This window comes from Notolabrus celidotus, chromosome 22 (assembly GCF_009762535.1).
Source record: "Notolabrus celidotus isolate fNotCel1 chromosome 22, fNotCel1.pri, whole genome shotgun sequence".
NCBI classification, from domain to species: Eukaryota; Metazoa; Chordata; class Actinopteri; order Labriformes; family Labridae; genus Notolabrus; species Notolabrus celidotus.
This window is the reverse complement of record NC_048293.1, coordinates 17,554,230-17,568,377: the sequence shown is the minus strand read 5'-3', so window position 1 is coordinate 17,568,377 and position 14,148 is coordinate 17,554,230. Positions and strand designations below refer to the sequence as shown.

Genomic DNA, 14,148 nt, shown 5'->3' with positions numbered 1-14,148 from the left:
GACCTTAATGGATATCATCATTGAAGACTACTTTAGATGTGGATTCACAAATCGTGAAATAACCTTTTTGAGAACATCCATTGTTTTCAGTTACAGCATCAATTAAATAACCTGCAATGCTTCCATATCATTTTTCTTGAGAAACCATCAATGCAACCACTGATGCATATTCCATAGGGCTTTAATTTGTCATAGCCATCTATATGCCATACATAGTTTGGCCCACGACAGACATACACACGCCGTCTCAAACTGTTGTGCACATACAGTTCTACCCCGTACCCATCAATCATTCGAATCAATTGACACACAGTTTCTCAGTCTGTAATTATTCTGTCCATCCAACATATTTGGTGCATCCAACTGTAGCTGTGTTGCTTGCCAAACGTTTGCAACTGAAAGTCCATGAAGGCATTAAGGTCTGCAAAGCTTTGTCTCAGCCCCTTCAAACTGTAGCTGCAGCGCAACACACATTGAAGCCCATTTAGACCTATCTCATTATTATGACTTAGCTTCTCATTATTGATATATGACTTCACTTTTTTTTCTTTTTGTTTTACTTTTCTCACCCAATTTTCATTTTCTTTTTTTTTTTTACTATTCCTAATATATATATATATATATATAATATATATATATATATATATATATATATATATATTATATATATATATATATATATATATATATATATATATATATATATATATATTAATCTTCAGTTTTTTTTAACTGGCGGGAACGGGCTTCCATAGTAATCTGTGTTTACCATCCTCAATGAGAGTTTGTAATTTTGTAAAATGTTCAGTATAATTAAAAATAAAAAAACATGCTGCTGTTTCCGGGTTCAATAGGGGGCGACATTTGTCTTTCACGGAGGGTTTGTATCATCCGGGTATTGAACGACGAAGAAGAAGTAAACGACGAAGAAGAAGGTCAGGCGATCCTGCCCGCCAATTTTGAGGATGTAAACAGAGGAGAGAGATTTCTTCTAATCGTGTTATGTAGACGGTCATCGCTGACAAACTACAGGGAACATTTTATGTCAACGATGAATTCCAGCAGAAAAGGTAGAGGAAACATATTTGTTTGGATTGCCTTCGGAGACAAAATACTTGAAACTGTCAAACGTATTGACGCTTTAATTCAACCTCCGTTAACATTAGCAGAATAGCTGAATCTGTTGCACCACCTTCTCTAAGTGATCCTTGGCCAGATGACAGTGTAACAATCTCACAATTTTGTTTACAGGGTCGGGTGATTCATCCCAACTTGTTGCCAGGTAAGGTGGTATTTAATTTAATTTAACAGTCCTCACACTTTCCAGTACTTTTAACACTACTCTGCATATCTCATACTAACATTACAGATCCTACCCACTTCACACTGCTCATGTTCTTTGATAGATCTTAGATCAGGGTTATTATCACATATTTAAAAAGATTTGTCTGCTAGTTTTACCCTTTAGACTGTCAAGTATGTGTAATCTCTCCATGAATTGAACATTTTCATCTCCCAGACTTTCCAGGCCGCAGGGATGACAAACGCCGAACTGATTATTTTTACCTCCAACAGCAAAAATTCATTTCTAACAAGAGTTAATGTTTTTGTTTGTCTCCTTACAGCAGTGACAGCGATTCCATCAAAGTTTTTGTACGGGTGCGACCACTGACCCGGGGTACCGGGCTGACCACAGATGGAGATCAGAATCTGTGTCTCACTGTCACTTCCCCCAACACCATCCGCCTGCTGTCAAAACCAGAACCACGGACGTTCACCTACGACCATGTTGCTGATATGGACACATCTCAGGTTTGCGACAGAGTCTAAAAAAGCAACATATTTGTGGGGGTGAAAGCTTGCTCTACAGTTGGCCCTTGTCTGACTTTTATCCAACATGTTTCCCCAGGACTCTGTGTTCTCCAGTGTGGCTAAGAATATTGTTGAGTCTTGTGTGAATGGATACAACGGTACAATATTTGCCTAGTAAGTTGACTTAAAATCACAATAATTAAAGATATTATTTGACCTTATTAATCTGTTTTGTAATACATGTGAAGCACATGTTTAGTTTCTTATCAGATTCCTCTTTTGCTTTTTTAGTGGACAGACAGGCTCAGGAAAAACATTCACCATGCTGGGTGAGATTTAAGTATTTCATTGCATTTTGTACTATGAACACCAGATCCAGCATTTAAGTAATTCTATACTGGCTTTTTCTGACTCTTCTCTCTCTTTCTCTAGGACCATCAGAGCTGGATAACTTCACAGATGAACTAAGAGGAGTTATTCCCCGAAGTTTTGAATACCTGTTCTTCCTCATCAACAGAGAGGTTGAAAAGGTGAGCACTGACATTTATCTGCACGAGAGTGTCGTCAACTAATAAACTCTGAATGGTGTCCTAATGAATTTGATGTTTTGTTCTTTATTCTTCTAGTCTGGTCAGTCAAAGAGTTTCCTTTGCAAATGTTCATTTATTGAGATATACAATGAACAAATCTACGACCTCCTGGACACCGCCTCAGCCAGCCTGTTCGTGAGGGAGAACATAAAGAAAGGAGTGTTTGTTGATGGAGCAGTGGAGAAGTTTGTCAAATCGGCTGCTGAAGCCTACCAGGTATGAACATCTTTCTTTGTATGACTCATACACGGTTATTAGCCTACTACTTTGCTTATTATTACTAAAATGATAGTTAATTCAATGGATGTGCGATCTTAAGAAGTATTTTTAAAGAGCTGTACTCAAAGCATGTTTGGGACCTCTTAGGTGCTGTCCATGGGCTGGCGTAATAGACGAGTAGCCTCTACCTCCATGAACCGAGAGTCTTCCAGATCTCACGCTGTGTTCACCATGACTCTGGAGTCCAAAGAGTCCATCAATGAAGTGGTGAACATCAGAATGTCTCAGTTGAACTTGGTGGATCTGGCTGGGTCTGAGAGGCAGAAAGACACTCATGCAGAAGGCTCCAGGCTCAAGGTGAAGCTTTGCTCATGAATCGAGCTGCATATTGAGGTTAATTTATGGTTTTAATGTTGCTAACAGCTTATGTGTGTAATATTTCTTGTTTAGGAAGCCAGCAGTATCAATCGTTCCCTCATGTGCCTTGGTCAGGTGATCATGGCACTGGTTGATGTGTCCAATGGGAAGAACCGTCACATCTGCTACAGGGATTCAAAACTCACATTCTTGCTAAGAGTGAGCGTTGCTTCTTAATTATAAATAGACTACACTTTATTCTAACCCTTTTTAATAAAGCATTCAAAAGTCATTCTACAAGATATTATACACTGTACTAACCTTTTCTGTTGTGTATCATAACATCAGGACTCTTTGGGAGGAAATGCAAAGACCTACATCATAGCCAATGTTCACCCTGGATCAAAGTGTTTTGGAGAAACACTGTCCACCTTACATTTTGCCCAGAGAGCGAAGCTGATTAAGAATAAGGTACCTGTCACTAACACAGCCAGATTATAGTGATTTCAGATTTAAAGCACTGAATCTCATCCCTGCACATTTACTTTGTCATGTTAGGCCATTATCAACGAAGACACTCAGGGAAATGTGAGGCAGCTGCAGGCTGAGGTGAAGAAGCTGAAGGAGCAGCTCGCACAGGTGCTGGCATCTCAGGGAGCGGACTATGGGAGAGATATGGCTCCTGGTGGACCTGAAATCCCTATGGGTAACTTTTGCACACAATGAAATGAAGTACAGCAGTGAAATAAACAGGAAATCAGGCTGCTGTGTTACATATAAAATTTGGTTTAAGAATAGAAATGAATGAAAAGGTTCTCTGGTATGTTTCAAAAGTGTAAATCAGTTTTTTTTCCATCAGTTCCCTCCGTAGGAAATCAACAGGGTGGCTTTTATAAAACAAAGTTTCTTTCTGCGATTCGTCTGTGGAGGAAACGAGAAGAGGAAAAAAGGGTGTGTGTCTTGGGTTCTTCCATTTTGGTATTCATACTGCTTTGAAGTCAAATCACATTGCAGGGGAACTCACTGTGTTTTTTTGACTCCCCTCAGATGCTGACCGAGAAGGTGGCTCGGCTTGAGGAGGCGTGGACTCAGAAAGATAAGTTCATCCATTCCAGCCGGATGATCGTCAGGTTTCGAGAGGACCACATCTCTCGCCTTGAGAAAAGACTGAAGGCAGAACACGGATCACCTACCGACAAGGACTCCCAGGCTATGATCGACCAGCTGAAAGAAGAGATCAGGATCTTGAGGGATCAGGTACAAAATACAGTTTTATTTGAACACTGCTTGGACCATGGCAGCTGAGCCTAACCTGGAGTTTGGAGATGTTTAATAATCCTTTTTGGAACTATAAAGCTGATGAGGAAAATTCTGTATTGTTTGTTTTTCTTTAAATGCTGGCCTTTAATTTCCTAAATGTTATACATGTATAGCACCGTTCATCGTATAAAAAAAATCTGCACTTCTAGGTTGATCATCACCCAAAGATGACCCGATATGCAGCGGAGAACTTCAGTCTCAGAGAGGAGAACCGTCAGCTCCGTTCTCTTGAATCAGTGGTGAACGCTGAAGAGGCTGTGGGTCAGGTTGCAGCGGAGATGGAAGAGGTCTTCCAGAGGACGATGGAGACGGAGAGACACACCGAGAGTAAGATAATAAACAGCTCACATCATTCACTTTATCCTGTGTATCTATTCATGTGTTAATTATCTTGTTTCTCCTACACAGCGTCAGCAGCCTCTTCAGCAGAATCTGTTTCAGCTGCTGCAACTGAGAAGCTGAAGGCTCAGCTACTTCAGAAACAGTCTGACCTCGGTGCTGCACTTCAGGCGTTTGAGGAGTACAAAGAAGTCACCAAGTAAGGAGCGTTGAATTGGAAATAAAAAACCTTACAGGCTAAACTTAAAATGTGCATTATTCAACATTTCCACAGGGGTTCAGGAACAAACCCATCAAGAAGTTAGAAACCAGTTTTGCCAAAAACCCAGGAACAGAAAATAGTTACAACAATGATAACACCTCTATTTTTAATTACTGCTTCCTGAGCAATAAATAAAGCCAAATGGGTGACAACTGTTTATGTTTCCGGACATCCACTTGAGGCAAATCTGGCAAGACAATGTCTCTTCCTGCTTCACATATTGAATTTATTGAAATGTTCTTCCATAGCTCTGAATTTTGTCCTAAAAGAAGAGGCTGTTGTTTTATTCTAAGGTTGCTGGATTTAGTGATCTTAACAGAAGAGGCCATTTTTCTTGCAGTGCTTCATAGGCCTCTAAACTAATGTGATGTATTTTATGGATTCTTTGTTTTTAGGAAACAGTTGTCTCAGCTGGAGTCTGAGAAAAGATACCTCGAGAAGTCCAACAGACATTTGGAAAACATTTTGGAAGCTACAAATTCTTACAAACAGCAGGAGGTCTCTGAGCTGAATAGAATTCATGTTGAAACTATAAAGGTGAGCAGAGCTTGAGGTTTGGAGGCCAACCAAATAACATTACTACATTCAAAATAAATGTAGTGCCTTGCAGATTATTTTAACATGCATTCTGTCCATCGTCCAGATTCTCACCACTCCCACCAAAGCCTACAACTTGCGGTCCCGTCTTGTGCCTCTGGCGAGCCCAGAACACCTGAACGGGATCGATGATGGTGGAGATGACATCTGGTGTGAGCAGCCTCCTCCAGACATGACAGAGATGGCTTTGACCGAGGAACTGCGGCAAGTGCAGGTACGACAAAGTGGAGTATCCCTTATAAATGTGCACAAGAAACACAATGACTCTTTTCCTTGTGCCTCATTTCTTTGTTTAACTAATCATCAGGATCAAACGAGTCGTGTGCAGACGCAGCTGAATGAGGAGGAGCTAAAGAACAGACAACTGCTGCAGCAAATTGCAAAACTTGAGGGGCAGATCGCTGCGATGTCACAGGACACTGAGCGCAAAGATGAGGTAGGCGGTCCACACATTTCTAATTTACACCTTTGTCTTTGAAATGTAACATTTTGTTAAAAACCCTGATGACCTTGACATAACTTCCTCTTTTTGTATTTGTCCTTGAAAACGTATTTAGCTACTGGCTTCTGAACGAGCAAACAAGACCAGAGATCAGCTCAACCTGCAAGAAACTGTCAGTGAGCTGCAGGAGAGCCTTCAGTCTGAACAGCAGGCCGCAGACGGTAGGGGGTTAATGTTTTTCAACCTAAAGCTGTTGATGAAAGTTTCTGTCATTGGAAGAAGAGACAATGGATGAACACTGAGAGGAAGTTAAGAGGAAAATTATAGTAATTGTGTTTTCTCTTGGATGTTTATGGCTTAAGACAATTTGAATACAAGTTTTGTCACCAGCATTACGATCCTTAATCGTTTTCGATTATTTTAAATCAGGAGAAAAAGTTAAACCATGAAAACATTCTTTTTATTCCCTTTTGCTAAAATAGTAATAAAAGAAAAAAAAGGAAAATCACGTGAAAATATATTATTCATGGTTGTTTTTCAGAGTAAAACAGTTGCAATCGATAAACTAGAATAGCAAATCATTTTTTCACATACCGTCTATGGTTATAAAAGATTAGGGAACTTACATTACAGTATTCTAGCTAAATCTTTTCCCTACCTTCCCCTATGTCTTAAACACAATTAATAACAATAATAATAATAATACTTCATTTATATAGTACCTTTCAATACAAGTAACAAAGTGCTTTACAGCAGGCAATAAAAACAAGAAGAAGTGCAAAGCAAAATGCTTAAAAAGCTTAAAAACCATACCAACTTATAAAACAGACCCTTAAAATCAGAGCTAAAATGTAATAATCATATTATTTTAGCCTGTACATATTAGTCATGCCTATTTGTTGTTCTTTTGTATTTATAGCTGATGTTATTTTTATTTTATTTTTATTTGTAGGTCTTATTCTTATGCCTTGTACAAAGAGAGCACAGTTTACCAAAGTCAAATTCCTTCTGTGTTCAAGCATACCTGGCCAATAAAGCAGATTCTGATTCTGGTTCTGATAAAATCATACAATAAAAGCTTTCCTGTAAAAATGTTTCTTGAGTTATGACATAAAACAACTGACTCTGCAAGTCTGATCTCCTCTGGCAGGCTGTTCCAGAGTGTAGGAGCTCTGGCTGAAAAAGCCCTGTCCCCTTTAGTTTTCAGTCTGGTTTCAGTTTTCAATTAGAACACAATTGATATCAGATTAAAAATAGATCAACATTTTTGTTCTTTGCCTGCCTCTTAGGATTTACACAAACAAGAGTGCTTAGGTGTCAAGTCTTTTCTCCCTGTCCTCTAGTGCTGAGGAGTGAGATCCGTGATCTCCGCGTGGTACTGCAGTCGTCCGATAAGGAGCTGGCTCTGGTGAAGAACGAGCTCAAAGACGGCCAGAGTGAGCAGCAGAGAGAGATGAGCCAGCTCTCCAACAGTCTCATCAGCACACAGCTCCAACTCGACAAAGTCCAGTAAGCATGAGCCTTCAAACATCTGCATGGTTTCTCTTCATTTCATTGCATGCCCTTAACTTCCCTTCTGTTATTTCCAGGCTGGATTGGGAGCAGCTTCTGGAGCAACATCGCACACTGCAGGATTCATTCGACCAGCTGCAGGCCGAGGCCAAATTTGAGGCTGATGAGGCGAGACAGCAGCTGCAGGACAGGCAGCAGGAGCTCCACCAACTGAGTGCACAGCTCACAGTGAGTGGAACCATTAGCTCAACTATCGCTGTTATTCTTCCTGAGATGTCAATGTGAGGAATACTCAAGTGTTTGTATTTTCTGCTCCTTTTTCTAGGAAGCGAATGGTTCTCTGCAGAACGAGCAGGAGCACACAGGCACTCTGATCTCCCAATTAAGAGAGAACAAAGAAAGTACATCAAAGTGAGTGTTTACAGGTCTATGTGTTTACTGCTTGTTTTCATTGTTTTCAAAATCTCATATCATAATGAGTGCTGTTGTGTTTCCCTCAGAGAACTCATTGAATCCATGGAGCAAAACACACAGCTAAGAAAACAAGTCTCAGACCTGAATGCACAAAATCAACAACAGGTCAGTCCTGATGAGAAGATTCATGTTTGCAAATGAAAACTATGTGAGATAAAAACGATTGCAGCTCAGTCACTGAAACCCTCTTTTTTGTTTCGTTTTTAAAGGCCTCCAAAGTAGTTGATCTTGAGCAAAATCTGAACTCTACCAGTGAAACTATAAAAAGCTTGGAGCAGGAGATCAAGCAGGGAAAAGTAAGCCTGAGTGGAACAATTCTCCTTCCGTTTATATTCCTTCATATCTCATTCAAGTGAGTCTGCTACCCTTTTAAATCCAATCTGCGTATCTTCGACAGGATGTTGTTCTAGATCTGATGAACCAAACCAGAGACCTCCGCTGTGAGCAGAGCCAGAAGGATGAGTGCATTACGCAACTGTCTGAAGACATCAAAGACATCACAGTACTTCACCCCCTCTGCTTTGTCAGCCTGTGTTTGTCATGAATATGTTACAAGTAATTATGCAGTAGTCAAAATTGACACTTCATTGCTCTTCCAGGCGAAGTATGACGCTGCCTGCCAGGAAAGAGACGATATGAGGGAACAGGACTCGAAGACGCAGACAGAAATATGCAACCTTAAGGAAACTTTAGAGAGGAGTGTGGCGTCCAACAAAATAGAGGTAAGTTTGACCAGATTTATCTATTTGATACATTTTTGTTACTGCGAGTGATGACTGCTGGGACATATTTACCCAATATACTAATGTGTGTGTCCGTCCTCAGGTGGAGGTGTTGCAGGAGGAGGTTGTTTATGCCACTGAGGAAGTCGACAGACTCACTAAAGTTTTAGACGAGCAGAACGGCCTCCTTCAAGCATCTCAAGCAAAAACAGCCCAGAAGGACATCTTGATTAAGGGTCTTCAGCAGAAGGTGAGGTTTTCTTAATTATGTCAATATAGTAAGAACAAGGGTGGTAAATTAACAACAACAGTTAACTAAATCAACAGTCTTATCACATTTACTTATTTATAAGGGCTTTTTTTCCAGGTGCAACAACAGCACGAAGCCGTGGAAAGGACAATCAGAAATGGCGGTTTCAAATCCCCAGCTGGACTGACAGTCACACCAAAATCTCTACCTCGGGTAAGGCTCATCACTGCTTTTTGTGTGGCTTTATATGGTTTTTAATATGCAGTCAGAAGTGCAACGTTTCTGGTTTGTTTGTTTCTTCTATCAAGACCCCCTGCACTCCATTGAGCTTCAACAGAGACCTGACCCAGGTGCTGGAGAGCCAGGAGAGAGAGCTGCAGAATCGGCGCTCCTCGATGATGACCATGGAGGTTCTTTTAAGCGAGCTGAACGCTGAGAGAACTGCAAAGAATGAAGAGATCCAACGGCTCAAGGTAAACACAAAGTTACATTCATCCATAGCTGTTCATCTTTACATTTTCAGTATGGTTAGAACGGGTTTACTGTCATCATCCTAACTTTAAAAATGTAACATCAAAATTGATTCCTTTTTGAATGAAAGGAAATATTTTGTGTTTTCTGTCCTCAGACTCAGCTGAGTGAGAAAGAGATGGTCCGAATGGAGATCCAAGCTTTACTTGACCAGTTTTACACCAAGCAGAACCAGAATGGGAAAACCAATAGGTTGAGTTTATTCATCCAATACCTCAGATCATTCATTGTGATGTTTACAAAAAATAATAACACTACTTTCTATTTGTTTCAGTGAAGAGCCAGATGAAGCCATCAAGCAGTCCATGCGAAGAGAGCTGCAGGAGAGAGCAGAGAAGGTCAGTCATTGTTTTTCTCCCTCTGTTCTTCACTTTACTGAATACTCACATAATCATTTGGTCCTCTCGTTTTATTCACAGAACAAAATAGAGCAGAAGCTGTCTGACACTCTGAAGAAGTAAGCCTTCTTTTAGTTATTGTTATTATTCTCAATCTCCATCAAAACATGAGTTAACAAGCTCTCTGTGTGGTTAGACTGCAGGCCCAGGAGTCCATGTTGGCCCAGTCTCAAACCTGCGTTCAGGAGCTGACCACCGAGCTGAGGAACAGATGTCTGGAGCTGAGAGACCTGAACCACAGGGTACTCGAAGAGGAAAAACTACTCCAGGTCAGAGCCAGAGTGGTCTTAAAGTAGAGGAAAACCTGCAGGTCTCACTGCAGAAGCTTTACTAAAAGAATATATTCTTTTTTTTTTTTTGGCATTTAACATCTCAGTATCACGGTCTTTCTTTAGTCTGCTTCAAATATTCTCCATCCTATAATCACCACTTTCCCTTGGAATTGGGAAAGGTGATACTATATAGTCCGACTGTTATTTGTCCATGTTGCCTTTCCAAGGTTTTTTGTTCTTAAGTCATTCTATTGCCACAACACATAAACAAAAGAACAGGGGAGCTTCCTCTTGTGATTCTCAAAAATAAAACAATTAAGAGTAGCCGAAGAGAGTGGGCTGTCAAAGAATACAGATAACTTCAAACAAAATCGGATCTTAGTGGTTTCACATACTCAGTCCATTTTGTCCAAATCTGGTAAAACTTTCCGTGTTGCACTCTGAGGGAGAATGACAGTTTTTCCATAATGAAAATCTCGTGCACAATATTAATCCACTCCTCAGCTGTGGGTGGTTCTATTTTTAACCATTTTCTTCTTATGGCTTTTTTACTTGCCGTCAACAGTATACCAAGTAATACCCAATACGTTTTAATATCCTTGCAGTTCCAGAATATATGAAAGTGGCTGGCTCCAACAGTTCCACAGAGTCTCCAACAAGCATCCCCACTACCTTGATGTCATTTCTGGATGGGTGTAACAGAAAATCTAACAATGTTTTTCCAACCAAACTCACGCCATATGTTTGACCCTGTTGAGATCCACAATAACTGGAATGTTTTTTCCCAACTCTCCCAAGAGATCATTACATTTCCTTCTCTTTCCCATTTCTTCTTTACTCTGTGTTCCCTTGTTTAGATTTTTGGATGCCAACATTCAGTCTAGAAATAATTTTGTGACACGAACAGGACTTAAGTAATGAGAGAAATACCTGAAGGAACCCCGTTTCGATTTTACCTGAAGCCTCTTTCATGTTTTGATTAAAGTAATGTCTAACTTGCAACTATCTACTAAAGTCATCTTTCCCCAATAAATTGTCATTCTGTAAAGCTTAAAAGCCCTGGAATGCCCCCGTGTGGATAAATGAGTAATAGATATTTAAACCCTTTGCAATCCAATTTTTAAATCCATCATCATTTTTATTTGATACAAATTCAGAATCGTAGGCGCACCACCTCAAAATTTTGGATGAGTCTCCTAATCTGCAAATTTTACTTGTTTCCTGCCAGGATTTCAACTTTATCTTTCCTAAGTTTAGACAAAATGTTACCCCTCTTAATTGGATTGAGTCCACCATTTATGTTAAACGAGGCCATTCTTATGGATCTGTTAGTCATCTAAGTGATTCCCACCTCAACCACACTCACGCACCTGGTAAGTTCCCCCCTCCCTGTGAGAACCAGCAGAGAGTAAACAGATAAACAATGAACAAACAACAGATTAATAAACAACAAACTTAAAATGCTAATCAGTGTGACTTCCTATGTAGGGGTCTATTAGGCAGACCCTGTTGAGCCTCTCCGAAACGGCTCTAAAGGGAGCCCTCCTCCTGAATCCGGTGTAGGGGGCCCTTTAACGGCGAAAGCAGCACAGTGAAGGAAGAGTCCCGAACAACCCTTTTTTTTATAATCTAGTTGGTCTCTACCAATGTTTATAGTCATATTACTGTTCAAAGTATTAGTTTAATAACTCACGTGGCGGCACGCCCTCTCTATCTGCAGGTCAGGCAGGTCTTCAGTCACTCCGAGCCCCTCCCGAAGCAGACTTTCCACGAATGTGACCATCGTTGCAGCGTCCGTTTCAGGCTCCTCCGTAGATCCTTATATTCTCGCGCCTAGAGCGACTCTCCAGGTCCATCAACTTGTCCTCGAGCTTCACATGTAGCTTCAGCATCTCAGTCATAACGTTTGAATCCTCTCCTCTGCTTTCTCGATTCGTCCCTCTGCTTTATCCAGTCTAGTGTTCGCTTTCTTCATTTCCTCTTTGATAGTTTCTAGTTGTTCTCTGTTTTCTTGGAGAAATCCTCTTAATTCTCTCAGAATGAGCTCTGAATCGGCCATTTCTCCACACTGGACTCCGTTATTGATGCCTGTTTCAGTTAGCTTACACTGCTAATTGATAGCGTCGTCCCTCTCACACGCCCATCGTCTGTTTACTGCTTGATTTCTTGGTAGACTTCTTATCCCCATTTCTTAATGGTTTAGTCGGAATAGTTTTCTTAGTTTTTATGGGGGTAGTCTTCTAATCTGCTGCAGAAACCCTCATCCACGCCTTCATTACCTCCCGACTTGACTATTGCAACAGCATTCTCTATGGCCTCCCCTCCACCGACCTCAAAAAACTTCAATATGTCCAGAATTCAGCTTCCCGATTACTCACCCACTCCCGCTCCAGAGCCCACATCACACCCATCCTTCAGCACCTCCACTGGCTCCTGATTCAGCACTGAATCCACTTCAAGATCCTGCTCATCACCTACAAAGCCCTCAATAACCTCGCCCCCTCTTACCTGACCGCCCTCCTCAAACGCCACTCCCCATCTCGCCGCCTCAGATCATCAGATGCCAATCTACTGTCCCCTATCACCAAGTCCAAGCACCGCACCTTGGGGGACAGAGCATTTGCCATCACTGCCCCCACTCTCTGGAACTTTCTCCCTCCACACATCCGCAACTCTGACTCACTTCAATCATTCAAAAGCCACCTCAAGACCTACCTGTTCCAAAAAGCATACAACACATGACCTCTCCCCCTGCCCCACCTCTGTCCCTGTTTTGTTTTATTTATATGTTTTATTTTTAGTTTTACCTTATGTAAAGCGACTTTGAGTACTTAGAAGTCCCCTGAAAGAATATATTCTTTGTTACATTCAAACTGTTGATCCATCAACAAAAATGTTGTCTTCTACTTTGTCAATGAACTCTTAATTGAAGCTGTAGCTCTGATCTATTTTCTATTTCTCAGGAGAACGAGGTTCTCCGCAAGCAGAATGTGCAGCTGTCAGAGGAAAATGGAAAGCTTGTGGGCCATAAGAACCACAAACAAAGGATCGAATATCTGGTGAAGCTGAAAAAGGAAAACACCAAATTGCAAGAGGTAACTAACTCAACTGCCATCATAAAACTGTGTTTCTCTTTGGTCACATGAGGCAAGTGATCACAGGAGGTCAATAACTCTGCATTTCTTTTGTCTCGAAGGAAATTGAAAGGCTCAGGACGGAGAACGGTTTAATGCGAGAGAACACGGGGTGCTTGGAGATGACGTAAAATCCAGATTTTAAAAGTTTTAAGGGACATAAACTTTATCTTTGAGCCAGTCTGTAACTATTTTTAATTCCACTTTTTGAATTGTTAAAATACACAGACATCGATTCAGATTTTTGCCTTTTTGTCATTCAGGGAACTTATGACAAGTGTTCAAATGACACCTCACACAAAGTCTCTCCTGGGGGAATACTGTACATTTTACATTGATCTGTGATACCAGCTGCATTGACAGCCCAGCTGTAATGAAATGTCACCAGTTGAGTCATCTCGTTGTCTCGTCAGATGGTTCTGTTAGTTGTTGAATGTGCGGTGAAAACTACAGAAGTTTGCTTATAATCTTCTTGTCTTGTGCATGTCAGCTGTGTCTTCAGTAGATGGTTCATTGTGTCCCTGTCATATTGAGGTGTGAAGGCCAGTGTCTTTCTTAGCATGATGCTCTTTTACTTTTTTTAATGGTGACTTTAAATAAAACTTCTTCTTTTGACCTCCAGTTTGCTATAATGTCTTTTTTCAGATTTTATGCTATTTCACTTAAAGGTTTCAGTTCTGTAAAATTTTATCACAAATTTCTCTTGAAGATTGTCATTGAACCAGGCCACACTGAGCACCTGTCACAAATTAATATTTCAATTCTATTGTTCGACAGATGTGATCAATATTTCTCATATGTAATGAATCCGACTTCCTGAACAAGCCAGACAGGTTGTCTCTATAAACTCTTCTCTGTTAAGTTACATAATACATCAAAAATAGAATTTGGGCCTAACTTTTTTTAATTCTTCTTTT

At 40.5% G+C, this 14,148-nt stretch overlaps 1 protein-coding gene across 1 annotated transcript; it reads left to right on the top strand.

The window, feature by feature from the left end:
• The first annotated feature begins 892 nt into the window (after positions 1-892).
• kif15 (kinesin family member 15) lies at positions 893-13,846 on the top strand. The gene is made up of 35 exons (XM_034675690.1): positions 893-1,070; positions 1,252-1,282; positions 1,626-1,812; positions 1,910-1,986; positions 2,104-2,141; positions 2,245-2,342; positions 2,439-2,618; positions 2,769-2,978; positions 3,072-3,197; positions 3,327-3,449; positions 3,537-3,684; positions 3,838-3,929; positions 4,026-4,235; positions 4,448-4,625; positions 4,707-4,836; positions 5,295-5,436; positions 5,543-5,710; positions 5,804-5,932; positions 6,054-6,159; positions 7,282-7,447; positions 7,528-7,678; positions 7,776-7,861; positions 7,951-8,029; positions 8,134-8,220; positions 8,322-8,426; positions 8,524-8,646; positions 8,750-8,896; positions 9,014-9,109; positions 9,205-9,369; positions 9,525-9,619; positions 9,702-9,765; positions 9,847-9,884; positions 9,962-10,094; positions 13,061-13,192; positions 13,294-13,846. Exons 1-35 carry the CDS (start codon positions 1,043-1,045, stop codon positions 13,360-13,362), a joined length of 4,137 nt encoding a protein of 1,378 aa, XP_034531581.1. The 5' UTR covers positions 893-1,042; the 3' UTR covers positions 13,363-13,846.
• The last annotated feature ends 302 nt before the right edge of the window (positions 13,847-14,148 follow it).